Source organism: Aquarana catesbeiana, linkage group LG04 (assembly GCF_042186555.1).
Source record: "Aquarana catesbeiana isolate 2022-GZ linkage group LG04, ASM4218655v1, whole genome shotgun sequence".
Classification (NCBI taxonomy): Eukaryota; Metazoa; Chordata; class Amphibia; order Anura; family Ranidae; genus Aquarana; species Aquarana catesbeiana.
This window is the reverse complement of record NC_133327.1, coordinates 490,704,417-490,728,426: the sequence shown is the minus strand read 5'-3', so window position 1 is coordinate 490,728,426 and position 24,010 is coordinate 490,704,417. Positions and strand designations below refer to the sequence as shown.

General features: G+C 42.6%; 1 protein-coding gene across 2 annotated transcripts in view; it reads right to left on the bottom strand.

Annotated features, from left to right (window-relative positions):
* SOS1 (SOS Ras/Rac guanine nucleotide exchange factor 1) overlaps positions 1-24,010 on the bottom strand; it is a 519,460-nt gene that overhangs the window by 264,616 nt on the left and 230,834 nt on the right. For both annotated transcript variants that reach the window (XM_073627668.1, XM_073627669.1), the window contains one exon: positions 1,830-1,928. In XM_073627668.1, the coding sequence (XP_073483769.1) occupies positions 1,830-1,928 (99 nt within the window). The remainder of the gene's footprint in view (positions 1-1,829; positions 1,929-24,010) is intronic.

The following is a 24,010-nucleotide window of genomic DNA, read 5'->3' as shown; positions in this document are numbered from 1 at the left end:
CTTCTAATCCCCTTGTGGAGGCTGCAATTTGTGAATTTACATTTTCACATTGCTATAATCTTTTTATATGGACTATAAACCGAAGGACTTATGAATAAATGGCTGTGGAACGAATCGCCTGAGTTTTCATTATTTCTTACGGGGAAATTTGCTTTGCTTTGGATTACAAGCATGTTTCCGGAACAAATTATGCTTGCAATCCAAGGTTTTACTGTATACTGAAATGTATGCAGCATCCAAATAAAGCATATTGAGGTGTCACAATCACCGTGGTTCTGTGGAGGAAAAGATTATCCAAAGTAAGCAGCTTAGATATACAGTATAGGACCGGGAAAACAAATATCTGAAGGAAAATATCTAAATTAAGAAGTCAAGATTATCTAAAAGACCTTCCAGCTCAGGCAGCTTACTGATCACTAAATTCTCTTCTTTGTTCCAGTGCTGATCCTAGATACTTTAAAGGGGTTGTAAAGGTAAAATTTAAAAAAAAAAAATAACAAACATGTTATACTTACCTTCACTGTGCAGCTCGTTCTGCACAGAGTGGCCCCGAACCTGGTCTTCTGGGGTCCCTCAGCGGCTGTTTCAGCTCCTCCCCGCAAGCATTAACCACCTTAATGCGAGCTCCCTCGCATGGTGGTTAGTGCTTGCGGGCGCGCTCCCAGGATACAGCCGGCGGCTATAGCCGCTCACTGTATCACTCGGCCCCCGCCCCCCAGCGCGCCGCGTCATTGAATGTGATTGACAGCAGCGCGAGCCAATGGCTGCGCTGCTTCCAATCCATCCACTGTAGCCAATCAGCGGCCAGGGTGAGCGGAGGAATAGATGTCGGGAACGAGAAGCTGACTTTCGAGGCGTCAGGTAAGTAAAACGGGGGGGCTGGGGGCGGCGGTATTGTCAGAAGTTTTTTCACCTTAATGCATAGAATGCATTAAGGTGAAAAAATTTTTACCTTTACAACCCCTTTAAGTGGAGGACTTGAAATTAGCTTGGTAACCTGCACACTGGGAAAAAAAAGTGCCGTTAATTGGCCATTGGTTTGCTGAATGGCCCAGGAGCATGGCAGAGCAAAAGTCAATACCTTATTCCAGAGTATGGTCCAAATTTGGAAGCAACCCTCGTGCACAAATGATTTGGTTTAAAATAAAGTTACATGTAGGCATATTTCGGTGCATGCAATCGGTCTGCCTCTAAAATTGCCACAAATTAACTGATAATCATTGGATTTTTAAAAATTATTTTTATATAGCTAAGAATAATATACAGAAACATCTAACCATAAACCAATGACCATAAACTAAAGTGGTTGTAAAGTCAGAAGGTTTTTTTATCTTCATGCATTCTATGCATAAAGATAAAAAGCCTTCCGTGTGCAGCAGCCCCCCTAATACTTACCTGAACCCCATCTTGATGCAGCAATGTGCACGAGTGCCTCGGCCGACAGGGGCTCTCCCTCCTGATTGGCTGAGACACAGCAGCGGTGCAGTTGGCTCCCGCTGTCAAAGTCAGTTAGCCAATGAAGAGATAGAGGGGGCGGATCCGGACCACGGCTTCATGCGTGAATGGACACACAAAGCTGCGTCTTGGGTCGGATGCCCCAAAGCAAGCTGCTTGCTGTAGGGGCACTCGACAGGAGTGAGGGGCCAGGAGCGCCGAGAAGAGAATTACCTGGGCTGCTCTGTGTAAAACCACTGCACAGAGCAGGTATGTATAACATATTTGTTATTTTTAAAGAAAAAAAACGAGACTTTAGTTTCACTTTAACTATAACAATCTTTTATCAAATTATTTACGGATTTTAAAAAAAACTCCCTAAAACTCCCTCTTACCTTAATGAATTCAAAGTAGTGCAGGCAGTAGTAAACAGGAGCTAGAAGTAGCCGAGGCAAAACATATTGCACAGCTTCTTTAAAACCTTCACCTATAGACTGTAAATAATGTAGAGAAAAATAATTTGACATTAAAAAAACTTCATAACATATATAACTGAATGATTAAAGTGTTACTAAACCCAGTAATATGAAAATAGTTAATCCCCACAGTGCCCACAGCTTATAAATCATCTTTTTACATTAAAATACTGCCACTATATATCTTTTTGGCTGATCTGTATACCATGGTCAGTTTCTCCAGTGCTGAGAGTTCAGGTAGGAGGAGATTTCCACTGCAGCCTGTATACACGCCCACATGTGTGATGCCAATATCATGTGACCTGGCTATCTCTGAGAACAAGTAAATGTTCTCTCCAGCATTAAAGACACAACTGAGCATGTGCAGGTTGGCTACCCTGCCTGTGTTAGCTGGCTTTCCCCAGACAGCGCAGGAGGGAAGGATCTATGCATACAGGATAAAACAGCCTTTTTACACAATGCAAAGGATTAACCCTTTAAGTTCCACAGTGAGTATAAAAAGCATGCTATGCTGCATATACAGACAGATTTTACTGTTGTGGGTTTAGTGACACTTTAAGGGAATATCGGTTTCAAATAAATTAATTTGTTACTATGATCTGTCAGTGACAATTACCCTCTCCAACAGTTTCCCAAATCTGGTCCTTTCATTTTACAGTAATATATATGCATGCATCTCTATGGAAATCATAATGGATATTCAAGCATTTTAAATATTAATAGCAACCCAGTAAATGAGCTTTGTACCTGCAGACATTGGGGATCAGGGTGCGCTAATCTGATGAAAGACGCAACTTGCTCAACTTCAGTGCTTATTCTTTGAATTATGAGGATTATTCTACAGAGCCTGCAGCTACATAGGTAACAGAGTGGTTTCAAGGCTCATTTACTGGTTTGTTAATAATATTTAAAAATACTTGAAAGTCCATAGCCTGGCCAGAGGTTTAAAAAAGCGAAACTGTGCTTTGCCCATGCAGGTTCTTTTTCCATCCTCAAACACCCTAAACCTACTTTCCTTTCCCTCGAGAACAAAAAATCAGCCCTGTGTAATCTCAAGTCATATTTCCAGTCTGAACTTCCAAAGGGCTAAATGAATTTCATGTACCAAGAGGGTACATATGCTCTCTCCCTTACACAACCCCCCCCCCCCCCCCATACCAGAATGTGCATTTACATTGCTCCCAGTGGACAAATGGAATTGAAGGGGGGGGGGGGTGTAGTAGTGATGGAAAGATGTAAGAAAAGAACAGGATTGATTTCCTCAAAACTGTAGACCAAAGTTACAATGTTTGTACTTACCATAAAATCTTTTTCTTGAGTTAAGCACTTCCCTACAGGAAGTGTGCACATTGACAAACAAAGAACATTAGCCAATATAACCAAGCCTCCAACAGTCATGCCTCAGTTTTGTGAACAAGCAATAAAAAAATGGCCAATTACACAGAGGGATGGGAGTGTTGTCCCTCAAACATTAAGAAAAAGATTTCACAGTAAGTACAGAAATCTTCTTTATTATCTATTGAGGAACGCAAAAGCCACTGAGTGATCATACAGATGTGGAATCTTCCTATAATGACAATAAAGTCATTAACACCAGAATAAGCTAGATGAACAGGAATCAACCAAAGTTAGAAATAGTCAGTATCAAGAGAATAACATGAGGATCAACCTGGTGTTCCAGACTAAGACAGAGCAAAGGACACAACTAGCAAGTGGAGGATAACCAATCATTCACTTTCGGGAGCAAACAGGTGGGAAAACAATTACCTGAACAGGAGAAATAACTTAGACCAACAGCTTATGGTGGTCAACAAGAAGAAAAAACCTAAACCTAGCATACCTAACTCTTGACCTCTTGATGTCAGGCAAAAGAAACTTTGACAAACAAGGTACATCCATAAAAACAACCAGTTAACAGTTGAAGGTGTACGTAAGAGACCCCTAAATGCAGGGAGTGGGAGGTCCATATACACTTTACATATATGCAATTACTTAAGGCTCATACACATGGGCACAAAAAAAACACTGGTTTTAGTAGCTATTTGCCACTGAATAAAGCTATATGATAGCCAATGTGCCCATGCACATTCTGGAGTTAATGACCATATTTTAGAGCATTCGGAAACTGTTTTTTTTTTTTTTTATGCTGTATGCATGTAAACCATCAGGTGCAATCTCTGGACCAGCCAATGCATCTGACACCCAAGACCAGGTTATCTGTGATCTGGTGGCTCAGGAATCCAGCCAAGTTGATTAAATCCTTCATTTCATTCTTCTAGAAGATTCTCAGGACTAGATTCCTTGACCATCCAAGGGTCTTGAATGCTCATCTTCCATCAACATTCTGGAACACAGAGCCATCTGGTTGTCCCTTCAATGCTTGATCTTTATGTTGCAGGACCATCTGATCAGGATTCAGTCTGACAGATCCACAGCAGTGGCATGGATTATCAGGGAGGAACCAGAAGTCATAGCATGGAAATAGAAGCAGAGAAGATTCGGTCTTGGTCAAAACTTCACTTTAAAGCCTTGTCTGCAGTTGATACGAGTGTTGAGTTGCAATGATCTGGATTGGAATTAAGAAAATAGGGCTGCCTTCAATGGAGCTACTCATGCAAAAGTGGAGGGTTGGGCGGCTCCTGGACTGTAGAATCCAAATCTGGGAGCAGAAAATGAGAAACTTTCAGAGAATGGACAGTCGGACAGTCGCAATCGGACATTGCATGACAGAGTTTGAGGCGAGTGTTCTCTCAATGGGAGCTCTTCAAATTATCCCTCTATGAGACTAGTACCTTGGTAGATACTTGGGGCGCAAAAGGCAGACAACAAATTGCAGGACCTGTCAATGTGCTGGAAAGATGGGGACATGCAAGTATACATCCTTGATGTCCACAAAGGCTAGAAAGTTTCCCTGATGAAGGGGGGCAATGGCAGACCTAATAGATTTCCTTGCATTTTTTTTTTATTTGAAGACATTGAGTTGCCTAAGATCCAAGATGGGACAAATGACCCCTTTGGTTTTGGGAATAGTGAAACAGGTTTGAGCAGAAAACTTTTCATATCTGAAACAATGGCAATGACTTAACTTTGTAGGTTTGTTGAGTATACCCCCAAAGTCCATATTCCTAAAGTCTGTCAAATAGACATGACAACTATAGACAGTTACATGGCTGGGTCTCCTGGGGAGAACAAGGACTTGGAAAGGTCTTCCAGTCACGTGTTAACCTGATCCTTAGACACTGGAACATCTTCAATCCAAACAGTCAGTGCTTGAAGGCAAAAAAAAAAAAAAATCGACAACTGTAAAGGCCCACTTCTTCTCAAAAGGGAGACATTTACAGATTAGGTTCAAGGAAAGCACTGGAAAGGTTTTGGAGGCTAGACTAGTAACAAGTAGTGGTTTCAGACACAGGTTGCTCCAGCTTTAGAGCCCTTTCACACTGGGGCGGCGTCAGCGGTAAAACGCCGCTATTATTAGCGGCGTTTTACCGTCGGTACGCGGCCGCTAGCGGGGCAGTTTTACCCCCCGCTAGCGGCCAAGAAAGGGTTAAATACCACCGCAAAGCGCCCCTGCAGAGGCGCTTTGCCGGCGGTATAGCCGCGCCGTCCCATTGATTTCAATGGGCAGGAGCAGTAAAGGATCGGTATACACACCGCTCCTTCACCGCTCCGAAGATGCTGCTGGCAGGACTTTTTTTACCATCCTGCCAGCGCATCGCTCCAGTGTGAAAGCCCTCGGGGCTTTCACACTGGAATGCAAGCAGCAGCACTTTCGGGTCGGTTTGCAGGCGCTATTATTAGCGCAATAGCGCCTGCAAACCGCCCCAGTGTGAAAGGGCTCTTAAACATGTGCGCATTGCATCAATAAGAACCAACATGTTATCTTTTAAGCTCACCATACAGATTTCTCCATCCACAAAAAGGAGGCATTCCCCTTGCTGAGACACTCTATTATAACAGCGACTCCCATAGAATCAGAATAAACTGATCAGTGGCGGGTCTTAAAAGGGAGACCCCCACGGCCATATACTGCCTGCAAGGATGTACTTAAACAAAGAGATGTCTATTGCACAACACAATGAGTATCCCCCATGCACAACAGAGGTATACAAATACTCTTTAGGGTCATCATAATCTCATGTTTATTAACAAGCACACCCTGCACTCCAAGCAACGTTTTTTTTTTTTATGAGGACCCCCTTCCCCCTTGCTAAAAGGCTGAACTAAATAGAAAACAAAAACCTGTGGGGGGGGGTTAAAGCGTTTGTTACCCCAACACATATTCCTGATATGTGCCTGCTGTACCATTTACTTGTATGAGAAAGCATCCTGTTCTCTTTGTATTGCTTCCTTTATGTGAAATCCCTGGTGTTCCTGCTATTCCCTTTGCTTTCCTATTGAAAACTGACCACACTAAGCAGGAAAGCACACCGTGGTCAATTCTCTAGCTGTGCTGAGAACTTAGGCTACTCTCCTCCAATAGTTAGACTTGTCCTGACATTCCCCCACTACACCAGACATTCCCTGGGAAGCTCAGTGTGCTGCCCCCCCCCCAGCTCTTATGCAGCTGAGAACAGAGGAATTGTGGTTACTTATTAAAGAAAAGGTAAAAAAGGTATTTATGTTTTTTTTTTTTTATATCTACACAGAAATGGTTTGCCCTTCATTTCTATTTTAAACTTAATGGGTTGTTTTACAAGATGATTTTTTACAATCACTTTAAATAATACATTTACCGTCCCTCAGTTTCTGTGCTGCAGGGAGTGACATCTGCATTCTTTCAACAAGGTCTTGATGAATGTAAGTAGCCCAAATTTCACAAGACAATGCTCCTGCACAGTTCAGAAAGTGGGCTACTCTGCATTCCCCAGGATCTTGCTTAATGATGGTGACTAGGGATGGGCAAACGGGTGAGCCTGAGCATAAGCTCGGGCCAAACTTTGGTTGTTTGGACGTTCGACGTTTATGTGGTGTTCGCGGCAAAATTTGAAAACTGCAGAACGCCGTTAAAGTCTATGGGACACTAACATGAAAAATCAAAAGTGCTAATTTTAAAGGCTTATATGCAAGTTATTGTCATAAAAAGTGTTTGGGGAACCGGGTCCTGCTCCAGGGGACATGTATCAATGCAAAAAAAGTTTTAAAAATGGCCGTTTTTTTGGGAGCAGTGATCTTAATAATGCTTAAAGTGAAACAATAAAAACGAAATATTCCTTTAAGTATCGTGCCTGGGGGTGTCTATAGTATAAAGAAAGAAAAAACAATGCAGCGCTAGACATAAAAATTAGGATTGAGTGATCCACACAAATGTTACTATCAGCTGTGCAACGTGATAGTGTATAACTAAATGTAAAAAAATACAGAAAATCAAATACAATATTATGGTGAGTCCATGATCATATCAACGACCAATAACGTGGACATTATGGTCATATGAATGTTCAATGAAGGTGAACAGTGCGAATGTAGGATGAGTGAGAGGTTTCTCAAGGGTGATACGTGGTTCACAGAGGTGGTGTTCAAGTACTCAGTATCCACAACAAAGAATAGATGGAGCAAATACGCTTACCGGAACTGGTGGACACGTTTGCCGTACGGCTAGGTGTCATGCAGGCTTGAGGATCGATCGATCGATCCAAATGGATGTGGAGGCATATACGGTAGGTTCCACTGGTTCCTTTGTAGCAATGGTAGACGGCCTGGGGACAGCAGATGTTCAAAGTCCAGTTACAGGCACTTCTCCAACAGGTGTATCAATCAATTGCAACCCGACATGCCCCAGTAGAAGGACCTCTAGTCCGAAACATGTCGGGTTGCAATTGATTTTTTGTTCCTGGTACCACGCTATTTTTCATTGTGATCACTTTTATCCTGGCTGCTGTTATCTGAATTTTTTACCCTGTTTGGTTTATAATAAACCTGCTTTCTCGGATTTAAGCACTATGTGGAGCCTTTTTTTCCTTTTCCATGTCCCTATGGTGGCTATGTGAAAGGTGTATTCCCACAATATACACCTGTTGGTGTAGCAACAACGGGAGCCAAGGAAAAGAAAGAGACACAAAGGGAAACCAAAGAGAACTGAGATCGGGCTCACGGAGAACTTGACTGATGGAGTTTAATATGAAAGATACACAGAACACACAGAACTTACATATTGAGGATAAAAAGGTAGTTAATCTGATTTTCCCTTGAATCAACATCACATATCACTTCTACAAAAAGGACTCTCCTTTTCACCTACAGCTTCAATGAATGAATTTGAGGTATTTAAAGACATAAACCTATTCCTCCGTAAGGTCATTTTCAGGTACTGGCATTCTGACCGTAGGGAAACCAATCCTGATGATGAAAAAAATAAGGAAGAAAAGGAGGCCCTTGAAACATTAGTTTCACTGTTAGAGGAAAATGAGGACCTGGACCATAAAGATGAAATCTATGATCCTATTTCTGAATCTCTGCGTCCCTCGAACTTAACCATAAGGTCACTTAAAATGCCTCCACTCTCGAAACACAAACAGATTCAGTCATTTTTGGAGCAGGTACAAAGGGACCTATCCAGGCTTGATTGGAGATATCGAGGAATTGATAACCTGAGTCCACCAGAGAGAAAGGCACTCAAAGAACTCAAGGAAGCAAAGGAGGTCATTATTAAAAGTAGTGATAAAGGGGGAAATACTGTGCTTCTATCACAGGACCTATATGAGAAGGAAACCATGCGTCTCCTGAATGATGAAACCACCTATAAGAAATTATCCTATGAGAGTGCGCATGCGCGGGTCTCCCAACATGGCCACGTAAGCCAGGAGCTCCGCTCTGCCCGAGCCAACAAGTCGCACTAGCGCAGGAACCGGCCCTGAAGGAAGCCCGATCTGGACGGGGGTAGCACGGGGATCAGCTCTAGCACACCGGGATGTCCAGCAGTTCGGTCCGCCGCGACCTGGGGCCACAATTTACCCGAAGGAAAACAGACCGCGTCCAAGATGACGGCCGCGTCTCAGCCACGAGACACACATGCAGGGGGACACTCAGAGCACAGGCAAGTGATTAACCCAGCCACTTACCGTATTGACGACCTCGAAAATCGCTCCAGAAGAGATAATTTTGAGAGGTATCCCCGAATCAGTTTCTGATGCACCTAAAGCCATACAGGACCTCATACAATTTCTAATCCCTGAAATACCACCACACAAGCTGGAACTGGACAGAGCACACAGGTCATTGGGTCCCCCCAGGAGAGACGGGAATCCCAGGGATATAATAGTAAAACCACACTATTACAGTGTGAAGGAAGAGATCATGAGGATATCCAGGAAACAGTCAAGCATCTCATTCCAAGGACAAGATATACAGATCTTTGCGGACATCTCATTGATGACCATCCAAAGACGCAGAGCATTAAAACCATTACTACTTGTTCTCTCCCAGAAAGAAATAAAATACTGGTGGGCCTTTCCTTTTGCCCTTAAGTTTACCGTCAATGGAAAAACTTACTCTTTCTCCACCTTCACAGAAGGAGAGCAAGTTCTTTTAGCTCTAAAATTCATTACCCTGGAGTCTGGAGACATGGACACATCTAACATGCAGGCAAGTTCATCCAAAAGATCATCACCAGCCAGCCCCCTATCTCCATTATGGAAGGCAAACAAAACCAAGAGAGCGAAGGATCAAATGCCCACCTGAAGTTCAACGTTGCCGTTTATCCCTTTTTTCTTTATTTTTCCCTCATGGCGAGATCATGACGGGAAAAAACCTTACATACCCTCACGTCATCTCTGGAGGATGAGTCCTTCTAATAGAACCTCAATATACCACCTATTCGGCTGGAAGCAGGGTTATGTAAACAAGATGGTTACCGCCATTCCCCACATTTTTCTACTATCACCTTTTTAATCCTTTTTGGAATTGTAGAGATCGCTCTACAATGGAACACAGGAACTAATCCTATGGTTTGAAGCAAGACGGACTTCCCTAAACCAAGGCATTAGGCCTAAGGTAGCTCAGGGACCTCTTCACGGAAGATACACATCATTATGAGATCCTATACTTTCATATTGAAGTCCCATTATCTAAAACTCCCCCCCAAGTTTCATACACTTGGGGATTTCCCCCGTCCCGGTATTACCAACTGCCCTTTTTTGTTTTTTTATGAGGGGCTTCACGTTTTTTTTTTTTTTTTGGTATGATAGATTCTGATGGACTGGTTCTTTTCATTAATACTTCTAGACTTTGATACAAGGTCTATTTTTTATATAAATAAGGATATTTGAGTATCATAGTCCTTAGTCGACTGTGGCTCGGGCAGCAGTCATGCGTGCTCTCCCATCCCCCCAATATGGCTATTCTGTATTTGGGAGATGGGATGTCAGTCCTCTCAGAGGGCTGCTCAATGTTGTTATCTACTAACGTAGGAAGGGGTTTTTCCCCCTTACTTCATTACAGGCCTCTGTCTGGCCTTCTTTTTCCTCTTCTTCACTTTCTTTTTTCTTCTATAATTAATCTTCTCTTTTTGATTGCCAGCACTCGGAGAATTCTTCTGTGTCCGGAGGCTCCGGGTCCCAGGTTTCACCACGATATTATGTCATGGTTGATCACTTCAACGCTCCATGGGGTAAGTGGTAGACATAACGATACATCTATTTTCACGCCTATCCATGCCTTCTAACACCGTTATCTCGCCATCGCTTAGAATTGTTTCCCACAACGTGCAGGGATTAAACTCAGCGATTAAGAGAAGGAAGGTTCTGCAGGAATACCGGTCCAAAAAAATGGATGTGGTGTTTCTGCAGGAAACACATTTTCCAATACAGTATAACCCTTCCTTCCTGCATGCTCATTATCCCCTCTTATATTTAGCAAACACTCAGGACAAAACAAAGGGGGTAGCAATTTTGTTTGCTAAATCCTGCCAATTTAAGACTACTCAGGTTTACAAGGACATGGAGGGTAGATTTATCCTGGTGAAGGGAATGCTAAATAATCAATTGTACTCCCTGGTCTCGTACTATTCCCCCAACAGAGGCCAAGCTCAATTTTTTCACCTTCTGTTTCAAACGCTAGAACCACTGCTGGAGGGAATAACGATTTTGGGAGGGGACTCCAACATGGCATTTGACCTATCCCTGGATAAATCTAGACCTCTCTCAACCCAAATGACGCGCCCCAAAAAGATTAGTTCTAAAATTGCTAAGATGATCTTTAATCAAGGTCTTGCAGATATCTGGAGAGAAACCAACCCGACCAGTAGGGACTACACTCACTTTTCAAATCCCCACCAATCCTATTCTAGAATAGATCACATATTCATTTCAACTCATCACATACCCCTAGTTAAGAAATCTTTCATCAAGGACTCCCCCCGCTCGGATCACTCGATGGTCATTCTAGTGATGCGAGAGCTGCAACATAAACCCCCCCCTCAATGGAGACTGAAGGAATCCATCCTTAAAGACCCGATCCAGGTTACTATTATTGAAAAGGCTCTGAAGGAGTTCTTTATTCTAAACGATGTAGAAGGAACCTCGGCGGAAACAGTCTGGGCTGCCCACAAGGCAACGATCAGGGGCAAATTGATGCAAATGACATCACAACTCAAAAAAGAGAAAACCTCTGATGTTATCAAACTTTAAAATAACTTTGAAGCTTTATGTAAGCAACATAAATTAGACCCTTCTAAGGTCAATACAGCACAACTTGATGCCGCGAGGGTGGCCTTAAACTTGGCCTTGACGGTTAAAGCCGAGGTTTCCCTGCATTGGACAGGCGCAAAATTTTACCAGTACAGAGATAAAATGCATACAATTTTGGCCTCCAAGCTCTCCCCCAAAACACGTACGTTCGCCCTACCCAAGATCAGGCAGCAAGACGGTACGTTCTCTTTAAATCCCCAACGCATTCTACAATCATTTCAGGATTTTTATACAAACTTATACAAAGAGGGAAATCACATTGGGGAGTCCAGATTTGATGAATTTATGGCAGATTTAAAACTTCCTCGCCTTCAGAAAAGTCATGTAGATCTGATGGACGCTTCTTTCTCTACTGAGGAAACCCTAGAAGTGATTAAAAATTTAAAAGTTAACTCCACCCCAGGCCCAGATGGCTTCTCAAACTTTTATTACAAAACATTCGCGGCTACTCTAGCTCCTCACCTCACCAAATTTTTTAATTCCAAAAGAAGGGGTGAAGCCATTGATACCCATGCAAACCCAGCCTTCATTTCAGTTATCCCTAAACCTGATAAGGACCCTTCCCTTGTAGAAAACTTTAGACCTATCTCCCTTATTAACAATGATTTGAAGATATTAACTAAAATATTAGCCAATAGACTAAGCTCATTCATTAGACAATATATTTATAGGGACCAGGTGGGTTTCATCCCAGGCAGACAAGGCCCGGACCAAGTGAGGAGGGCGACGGATATTGTATCAATCCTTCAATCTGCCTGGGATGGAACCCCCCAGCAGGAGAAGGCCTGTTGTTATTGTTAGATTTAAGAAAGGCTTTTGATTCGCTCTCATGGTCTTACTTATTCTCTACCCTTCGCAGATGGGGTTTTGGGGAACATTTTATGGGGATCCTACAATCTCTCTACTCGAGTCCGGTGGCCAGGGTCAAACTTCAGGGCTTTGTCTCTAATCCTATTCCGATCTCCAGAGGGAACAGGCAGGGATGCCCTCTCTCTCCAATAATCTTCGCCATTGCGATTGAATCTTTGGCCATTGCAATCAGAACAAATGTCAATATCCAAGGGGTAAGGTGCGGACACTCAGTCCATAAATGTGCTCTTTTCGCAGACGATATCCTGCTCTTCGTCACTTCCCCAACCACATCTTTACTTAATATTAACAAGCTCCTTGACTCCTTCGGGGATATATCTGGTCTTCAAGTGAACATAGCTAAATCACAAGCACTGAATGTTTCTCTTCCTATAGCCCTAGTAGACCAACTGAAACAGTCCTTCAAATTTAAGTGGAGTGACAACTCAATTCGCTATTTAGGGATAAATCTCACCTCAAAATTTGAACTATTGTATCAGGCAAATTTTCCTCCCATGTACCGTAAACTAGAGAAGGATCTCCTCACCTGGTCCCATCACAACATTTCATGGATAGGTAAAATTAATTCCATTAAAATGACCCTATTACCCAGACTACTCTATCTCTTCCGTTCCCTATCAGGAAAGATCACTTAAAATCACTTCAAGACAAAATAATCAAATACATTTGGGGTAAGAAAGGCTATAGACTAGCGAGAAAAGTCCTATTCAGCCAAAACACAAAAGGAGGACTAGGTCTTCCAGACCTTTTCAAATATTATCAAGCTGCCAGATTAGCCCAACTATCAACGATCTACTTCAAACACGAAATCCCAGATTGGATTAATATAGAAAGACAAGCGGTCCCTACATACACGTTAGACTTTTTACTGTGGTCTCCTCGTAAAAATAGACCTCCTATCTTGTCCCCCGCTCTTTCACATTCCATGAGATTATGGGATGATATAAAACACTCACCCTCCTTGATGTCTGACATTCAACCGTTGGCCCACATTTTCCATAATTCCCTCTTCAGACCGGGTATGGATATCAAAACATTTCAATGGTGGTTAGATAAGGGGATGTACAGGATTGGACACTACTTTACCCCTTCAGGCCCTGTTTCCCTGAAATTCTGTATGGATAAGCTGGAGATCCCGGCCTCAGAAAAATTTAGATTTTATCAAATTTCCCACTTTCTTCATACAATTTGGAAAAACAAACCCACCCCTCCGACTTTTTCGGAGTATGAACGCTGGTGTGGCCAGGGTTCAGTGTATAAAGGGGGCATCTCCTTAATATATTCTTCCCTATTAGAACCTACCTCTAAATTCTCTTACATGGAGGCCTGGGAGAAGGACTTACAAGAAACCTGGGACCTGGAGACATGGCACGAAAGAGGAATCAGAGCTCACAAAGGTATAATGAATATTTCATTAATAGAAGCCAATTGGAAAGTGATGACCAGATGGTATTTGGTTCCGTTGAGATTGAACAAAATGTTTCCTTCCTTATCTCCTCTATGTTTTAGGGAATGCCAAGCCCAGGGTTCCACGCTTCATATTTGGTGGGAATGCCCAAGAATTAGAGGGTTCTGCAATAAGATCTTTAATCTTATCCGCAAAATAACAAACCTACCGATCCCTAAGACTCCACAAATTGCTCTATTGAATGAGCAAATCCCCAAGATTTCTAAATTTTCTCACCGACTTATTACCTTCATGCTATTAGGAGCGAAAATTACCATCGCTAAAGTCTGGAAGACACCAAAAATTTCACTTGTAGCGGCTAAACGAAAAATCTCTTGGATTATGACCCAGGAGAGGGTAGTAAGCAAAATTCAGGACAATTACAAATCCTTTGAAGCAATATGGGAACCCTGGGCTAGGCATATAGGTCTCTCCCTGGTTCCTGGAATCTCCTCATCAGGATAGTTACTCATGAACTGAGAGCTGGAAGTCTCTTTTTCTATTCCTTTCTTCTTCTCTCTTCTTTCCTTTACCTTCTGCCTATTTCGTCTATTTCCCAGATATTGCAAGAATAGATGACTACGGTTCTTTTGACAAATCAAGTTTATGTTAGTTAATCCTCTAATTTCGTACGAGATTTTATACACTGCTATGTTATAAGGAATAAAAGTTCGCCCTTGGAGATCGGTGCAGTTTCTCCATTGCGAATTAGTGGCTTCAGGGAGGCAGATCATGATCTCTAATGGGTAGGGCATGTTCTATCTAAATATCATCAAGGTATAGACCAGGACACAGTGTGATCCCATCAGGGGTGTCTGGTCAGTCCCTAGTTTATTGCGCCCTATGAAGCATTAGTCCCAATATGGTTGACGTTGATAGTATGTCTCATTTCTTATTTTATGTTGAGTATCCTTAGAGTTTCGGATGTAAAGAGATAACAATGTACACTGAACTTTGTCTTTTGATGGACATAATCTGTAATGTAAGTTGTCTCAATAAACTTGTTAAACTTAAAAAAAAAAAAAAAAAAAAAAAAAAGAAATTATCCTATAATCCTTTTCCAGGAATTATAGAGGCCCTGAACTTTAAAATGAGGATGGCCCATGAAAACAACTTGCTCTCTAATAAAGAGAGTAAATATCTTTGCGTCAACGAGAGTGGGTAAATTAGTTGACGCAATGATAAAGGAATTGGTAAGGGAACTCCCTTCCTATGTACAGGACACACGGGATGTACTCAGGAAAATAGACGGAATCAAGGTACCAAAAGATACTCTACTGGTGGGGGTGGATGTAGAATCACTTTATACATCAATCCCACACGAATGTGGTCTAAAAGCAGTACAGTATTTCCTTGATTAGAAATTTCCAAAGCTAGCTGCACAGAATGAGTTCATAGTGGATCTACTACAATTTATGTTGGACAACAACTGCTTCCAGTTCCTCAACCAATATTATAGACAAACCTTGGGCCCCATCTTATGCATGTCTACATCTTGGTTTGTGGGAATTGGAGTGTGTATACCCCTCGTCTTTGTACCTCAGCCACTGTCGATTGTGGCTGAGGTACATCGATGACGTGATTATGCTCTGGGGGGGCACACCATCGGAACTGAAGTCCTTTATCGATGAACTCAATCAAAATAATAGAAATCTAAGACTTACCTTTCTATCTGATTCTGCATCTCTACCATTCCTTGACCTCACTATTCAGATTAGGGAGGGCCAGATATTTACAAAAATGTTTAGAAAAGAGACGGCAGCCAACACTCTCCTTTTGGCTACCAGCCACCATCCAAAACCGCTTATTCACGGAATACCTGTAGGACAGTTTCTGCGCACTTGGAGAAACTGTTCAGATGACAGGGATTTCCGAATGGAATCCCATGAAATGCACGGACGTTTCCGTGAATGAGGATACTCCCATGGATGTATTAGGAAAGCTAAAAAGCGAGCTTGCCTTACTGATAGGTCTTTCCTACTCTCTAACAGCAAAACAGAACAACAACCAGATAGAACCACATCTGCCCCAATTAGGATCATCACAAAATTTGGGGCACAGTGGGGACAAGTCCGAAAAATACTGGACCGCCATTGGCACATTTTAGCTGAATCCCCTATATTAGGGAGGATAGTTGGGAATAGACCTTTACTCACTGCCAGAAGGGCCACTAATCTTAGAGATAATTTGGTTCACTCGGAATACACGAGACCGACTAGACTAAATTGGCTCACCAACTTACCCCCCCCTTAGGGGCATGTTCTAATGTGGCAGATGCCACATCTGCAAATTTGTTGAAAAGACTGACATGTTCGCCAACTCTGATGGCACAAAACAATTCAAGATTCATCATTTTATAAACTGTTGGTCAACACACGTTATATATATGCTAACATGCCCGTGTGGCTTAATTTACGTGGGTAAGACTAAAAGACAGCTAAAAATCAGTTGGCGAGCATGTCCAGAGTATACTTAACAAGGATGATGACAGACCTTTATCATTACATTTTTTAGAGAAACACAATGGAAATCCAAGTGGCCTCAAATGTAAGGGTATCTATAAATTAAACTTACCCCCACGTAGGGGTGATTTTGACAAAGTATTGTACCAGAAAGAAAAGATGTGGATATTTATGTTAAAATGCATGCAGCCGCGAGGCCTAAATAACGAATGCAATCTATCGGTCTTTTTGGAACAATAGGGAGTATCTCTTTTTTTCCCTCCCACCCCCCCCGTCCCATTTCCCCCCCCCCACTCTCCCACCCCAAACCCCCGCCCTCCCCCCTCTGGAGACCCCTCATACACTGTTGATGAGGCTTTTCCTGTTTACCTATCCATAATTGAATATGATGGCTGTCATAGGGTCAATTTAATTGATATTTACCGTTTTTTTTTCCCCCCCTCTTAGTCTCTTCTGAAAATATACCTAATTTTTACTGTATTGGGATGAATCATAATTGATTAATTTCTAACTTGAATTTTGACAATCCCCGTCCAGTCATATAAGTGAAGAGCCTCCACTGATTATTTGGTGGTCTGACTCTTGTTTTCCTGATGAACCGTTGGAATCCTTACACATGGTAATTTAGACAAATTCCCTCTCTTCTTGGTCTGTATATGTTTATGTGTATATATTTATACGTGCACATATATCCATGTATAATTTTTGTAACTTCCATTGATTTAATTCTATTCTGCTGAATGGTATTTCCTTGCTGGGAATTCAAGATAATAGTTTTTGGCATTTATCTGGTTAAACTTTGATTGCCTCACCGAGTGTGGTTGTTTGTGTACAGGTGTTGATTGATACCATTAATGAACCAAAGCGCTATAGGATACCTGCCAGATGAAATGGATTGATAACTGATTAAATGGGAGATTTAAGCCAGGCAGAGACACCATTGCGCATGCTCTGAAGAAGCTAATTACTTAGCGAAACATGTAAGCATCGGGACTACATGGTATCCGTGAGGAGGACTTCTGGTTGGTCACCTATTAGTCCAGTTGTATACTTCTTTCACCCTGCTCTACAATCCACCTGGTCCGTTAGCTAACATCAGAGCCTGACTATTGCAGCCAATATCTATAATGACATCTATGCAGCTCCAGTGGGGACTAAGCCTTGCCTAACAGCTGATCACCGTATCTGTCAGGAAACTGCTCTGCTATCTATGAAGGGGATCTCCTCTGCAGTGGCTGTGACGGTAAACTATTGATCGTGATGATCCCGTCTAGACGCCGGTAACTGTAAGCTCCCCTCTGCTATTTCATATAATGAACTGCACGGTGTTCCGCTCCTGCTGTTGAAAAGTCAGTGTCTTTCTCTGTTTATATCATCAAGGTAATACATTTAACCTGACACTTTGTTTCACCCTGTGGTGATTACCTACCATTGTGTGCACACATTCATATATAGAAGCTGCCTCTGTTACAAGTTAGCGCTACGGAAACCACTAGGAACTCTTGCACCGCACCAGTAAAATTTTACAACCGTGTTCTGGGAGAAAAGACTATGATCAATTGTATTTCATCACTGTCCGATCCAGTCACATATGCTTGATACATTCCCAGTTTGTTGGAAGTTTTACATCTACAAACATCATCTATCTGGTGACCGACTGAGATCTGTATGTGTATATGTGTGTGAGAGTAAGAGAAATGTGAGGTGTAACTGGAAAATGGTGGCCACCGGAGTTCTCCTGAGACCTTAGGTCTTTTTTAACATGTATTGGTTTTGGGGATAAATGTGTATTTTTGTATTTGTCTTTTCTGCAATAATTTTTGGATAGTCTTAATAAATGATCAATATTTAAATCACCGCTTTGTCCTCACAGAAGAGTTGCTTTGTGAATTCTCTTCAATTTTTGTTTTTGTACCTGTTGGAGAAGTGCCTTTGGACTTTGAACATCTGCTGTCCCCAGGCCGTTTACCATTGCTACAAAGCCAGTGGAACCTGCCGTATATGCCTCCACATCCATTTGGATCGATCGATCCTCAAGCCTGTATGACACCTAGCCGTACGGCAAACGTGTCCACCAGTTCCGGTAAGCGTATTTGCTCCATCTATTCTTTGTTGTGGATACTGAGTACTGGAACACCACCTCTGTGAACCACGTATCACCCTTGAGAAACCTCTCACTCATCCTACATTCGCACTGTTCACCTTCATTGAACATTCATATGACCATAATGTCCACGTTATTGGTCGTTGATATGATCATGGACTCACCATAATATTGTATTTTATTTTCTGTATTTTTTTACATTTAGTTATACACTATCACGTTGCACAGCTGATAGTCACATTTGTGTGGATCACTCAATCCTATTTTTATGTCTAGGGCTGCATTGTTTTTTCTTTTTACTGTTCACATTGTCACTACTTTGTTGATGCTGGCTGCCACATGTGTCATTTGATACTGTTTTTACAGTAGCGCAACCACACCGTTATTTTATATGCCTGTAAAGTGGGGCAGTTTTCCCGTGTTTAGAACAGTACCACAGCAAAATGACATTTCTAAAAAGGAAAAAAAGTCATTTTAAACTGATCACGGCTCTAATGAATTGTCGGGTCTCGGCAATATAGATAAAACAATATTGAAAAAACCGACATGAGTCCCCCCCCCCAGTCCATTACCAAGCCCTTTGGGTCTGGTATGAATATTAAGGGGAACCCCGAATCAAAAACGTAAAAAAAAAATTGTGTGGGGGTCCCCCCAAAATCCATAACAGGCCCTTCAGGTCTGGTGTGGATTTTAAGGGGAACCCTGCACTAAATTAAAAAAAAATAGCACGGGAGTCCCCCCCAAAAATCCATACCAGACCCTTATCGGAGCACGCAACCTGGCAGGCCACAGGAAGAGAGGGGGGGATGAGAGAGCAGCCCCCCCCCCTTTAAGCCATACCAGGCCACATGCCCTCAACATGGGGAGGATGCTTTCGGGACCCCAAAGCACCTTGTCCCCACAACCCTTGCCTGGTGGTTGTGGGGGTCTATGGGCAGGGGGCTTATCTGAGTCTGGAAGCCCCCTTTAACAAGGGGACCCCCAGATCCCAGCCCCCCCCATGTGAATTGGTAACGGCTACCATTTCACACAAAAAAGTGTCAAAAATAGTAAAAAAGACAGGTGACACTTTGGGACAAGTCCTTTATTAAAAAATAAAAATGTTCCGCGATGTAGATCCATCTCACGCCACCTGTCGAGCGTAAAAGAAAAAAAAAAAAACCGCAACGGCTTCGCCTCTATGGGAGGTTCCCACCGAGTGACGCTTCTTCTCGATGACAGCTATTATATAGCTGTGGGTGGGGCCACTCGGTGATGTAAACGGGCGACCCTGTCTTCCTCTGACGTCACGTGGCATCAGAGGGGGCGGGGTCACCCGTTTACATCACCGGGTGGCCCTGCCCTCAGCTATATAACAGCTGTCATCGAGAAGAAGCGTCACTCGTCAGGAATCTCCCATGGAGTTTTAAAACTTTTTTTTGCATTTTTGCCTGTTCGCAAGTTCTGGTGCGAACCGAACCGGGGGGTGTTTGGCTCATCCTTAATGGTGACATCAACCTCACTTTAGCACCCAGGCAGGCAGAAGCTAGTGATAAGTATATTGATTAATATTTTGCCCATCAGGTTTTTTTTTTCCTTCTAAGCTTAGCACAGCGTTTTAGCAAGGAGGAGGGGGCTCACAGTGAATAAAAGAGTGCTTTGAATAAAAGAGTGCTCACAGTAGATAAAAGAGTGCCATTTTAGAGCAATGTCCACATAAATTAAGATTTCATTAGATTGGGTTTGTGTGCACTACAAAATAATATTTTGACCTACTGTAAATTTTTTATTGGAGATCATTATAGGTCACAGGAGAAGTATTCAGGTACATAAAGCGATGCTCCTGCCTAGCTTTGAGATTGGACACTCCCACTCTCAGCATGCCTCAGTTTTGTAGCAAGCAAAATTACGATTGGATCATATGGAACATAGGACAGGGACCTGTGTCCCCTAATGTACTCCAAGAAAGATTCCATGGTAAGTAAAAAATTCTGGTTTAGTTAATTGTACATTAAGGGACACAGGAGAAGTATTTAGGTATATAGCGGCCTCCAAAAGCAGTCTAACACAGGAGTGGGAAAGACACAGCAAACAAAGGTGAACCAATGGCTTAACAAAGGGCTCAACAGCTGACAGAGTCACATGAAAAATCTTACGATCCAATTCGGCACTAGCTGACAACTAGAACATCCACCTGGTAAAACTTAACGATACATAAAGTAAACAGAAGTCCGGGTGGCAGCCTTGCAAATTTGAGATGCTATAAAGCACTAACCAATCTGGTGGTGTGCAGCTCGACTGAGAAAGGGGGAACTTTGCATTGAGGTGATAAGCTTGAATGATGAGCTGTCAAATTCACCTGCAGATTGTGGATCCAGCAGGCTGGGAGTTAGATGTTGAACCTGGAAACCAGGAGATCCATTACCACTACCAGTCATTTTTACGAACAGTCTACTGACTGGAATGGTACCAGCAGATTGGAGAAAAGCCAATATAGCTCCAATATTTAAAAAAGGGCCAAGATACATCCCTGGGAATTACAGTCATTTGATACAGTTCCTCATAAACATTTACTGTACAAACTAAGGTCTGTCAGAATGGACCATAGGGTGAGTACATAGATTGAAAACTGGCTACAGGGGCAAGTTTAGAGGGTAGTGATAAATGGGGAGTACTCGAAATGGTCCGGTGTGGAAAGCAGGGTCCCCCAGCGTTCTGTCCTGGGACCAATCCTATTTAATTTATTCATAAACGACCTGGAGGATGGGATAAACAGCTCAATCTCAGTATTTGCGGACGATACTAAGCTAAGCAGGGCAATAGTTCCTACGTAGGATGTGGAAACCTTGCAAGAAGATCTGAACAAATTAATGTGGTGGGCAAAAACATGGCAAATGAGGTTTAATGTAGAAAAATGTCAAATAATGCATTTGGGTAGCAAAAATATAAATGCAATCTATTCACTAGGGGGAGAACCTCTGGGGGAATCTAGGATGGAAAAGGACCTGGGGGCCCTAGTAGATGACAGGCTCAGCAATGGCATGCAATGCCAAGCTGCTGCAAGCAAAGCAAACAGAATATTGGCATGCATTAAAAAGGGGATTAACTCCAGAGATAAAACAATAATTCTCCCACTCTACAAGACTCTGGTCCGGCCGCACCAGGAGTAGTCTAGTTCTGGGCACCAGTCCTCAGAAAGGATGTGCTGGAGCTGGAGAGAGTCCAGAGAAGGGCAACAAAGCTTATAAAGGGGGCTGGAGGACCTTAGTTATGAGGAAAAGTTACGAACACTGAACTTATTCTCTCTGGAGAAGAGACGCTTGAGAGGAGATATGATTTCATGGTGACCCCACAATAGGGATAAAACTTTTCATGCAAAAGGGATATTAAAAAAACACGCGGCCATTCACTAAAATTAGAGAAGTTTAACCTTAAACTGTGTAGAGGGTTCTTTACTATAATAGCGGTAAGGCAGTGGTTTTAGCGGGGAGCACAGATAATGTAAATAGATTAGGCACCAGAAAGACCACAACATACAGGAATATACAATGTAATACTGACATAAAAGCACACACACACTTGATGGACATGTGTCTATTTTCAACTTAACCTACCTGTAGTCTTTCCCACCTGCAAGGCCTTGAAACACCTTGGGGTAAAGAGACAATTCTTCGGAACCCAGAAGTTGAAGAATGTGGAAGAGTTCACCTGCCAATTTTATACACCTGGGATGTGCACGGTGGACAGGGCTGGAATGTGTAGTTCTGTCAAAGATGGAATCAGATCTGCTTCTCCATAAGCTGTGAGACTCTGGCTCCTCCCGGGTTGTGGATGCAAGCCACTACTATGACACTTGTCTAAATCCTGGTTGGGTTAACCCACAAATGAGAGGTCCAGCGTTGAAGGTATAACCAAAGTGTGCTGAGGTCCCTTGTATCAGGATTGGTATCCAGGACTACTCTCTGGCCCAAAAGTCAGGCGTCCAGTGTGAGAACGTCTCAAAACACTTCCCCAGGTCCAGCACCGAACAAGAGACCCATAATGCCTGGGAAAACCTGGTCCTGCAGGTCAGGTGTAAGGGATGATTCACAGCCTGTCTGTCTTACACTGCCACAATGCTGAGTTACAGCAGTCTGCAGTGAAATTGGGCATAGAAAACTGCCTGGAAGGAAGCCATCAGGCCCAAAACCCTCACACAAAGAAAAGGTTCCAGTGGCTGTTGGAGTCCAGAGTCTATACATGGGAGCAACACATCTGGAATTTGTTCAGGGGAAGGAAGACCTTGGACAGGGCTGTATCTAAGAGAAGTCTGAAACAATCCAAATAATGTGACAGTTCCAATGCTAACTTCTGGAGGTTTCGGATGCAACAGAATCACTGGATGTTCTGCAGTCCGTAGGTTCACAAAACCTACATTGACTGTTCTTTGGAAAAAGGTCATGCAGATAACCACTATGGGGATGCCTTGACAGCAAAGCAGAGCAACACCAGGGTATAGCACATTGGTGAAGCCCCGAGGTGCAGTGGACAGACTAAAAGTGAGAACAACAAATCAATATTGTTGCATGTCTGCAGTGAAACACTGCAAAGGCCAGCAGGCATCTACCATCTTTGATAGGTGGGGGGTGCCCCCTCAATGATCATTAAGACTTTGTTGCGGGGCAGAAGGAAGAGGAAGAACTCAGTTCCAGCCCTTAACTCAAACTTCTTGAAGCTTGTTGAAAGCCTGCTAGGAGCTTGCTTAAAGTGGCAATCGACACTCCCATTGGGTTCTGTTCTCAAAATTTACAAACTGGTGTTGAACAATACTTTAAAAGCTTCAAGAAAGCTTGCTGAAAGCTCTGCAAATGCTTTGTCAAAGCTTGCTGTGCACAATGTTCTTATACAAGCTGAAGCCTGTATGAAACAGACCTATAAGTATTCTCCTGACCTACTTCAGTATGATGTCTTGGTTATTTAGCAACTCCTATTACCTTCCAACAGCACTGCCCATTGGGTGGGTGCACTTTGTACTGCAATGGTGGCGGCATCCGCTAGCTTCCATCAGGACACACAGTCACCATGATAATGTGTATGTTAGGCTATGTAGCATTCATGTACTGCCATCAACACAGTTCTGAGTGCACATGCATCAGCTATGTAATGATGTAGAATGCTTTCTATGACCAGTTGTAGATTTTTTTGTATTGTAAAAGAATTGTGAATTCTGACAGCAGCTGACAGGTGTCAGGAAGTTCAGGCATCAACTTGGAATCCGAGCAGATGGTTTGCGAACCCCAAAAAATAGTGTGCAGAATTTGCACATTATAAAGAAAATAAAGAAAAGTACTTTTGTTTACATACTTAAAGTGGATGTAAACCCGAAATTTTTTATTTTTATTTTTTTATATCATACTGTAGAGTATAAGATTTCCTATCATTTGAGCTCAGTCTTGCCACACAGAGTTAATCCATCTCTGAGCAATCCTCTTTTATTGTTTAGTGAGAAAAATCTTGACAAACTGAGAAAAACTTTGTCAAATACTCCCCCTTGCTGTGAGTGACAGCCTAAG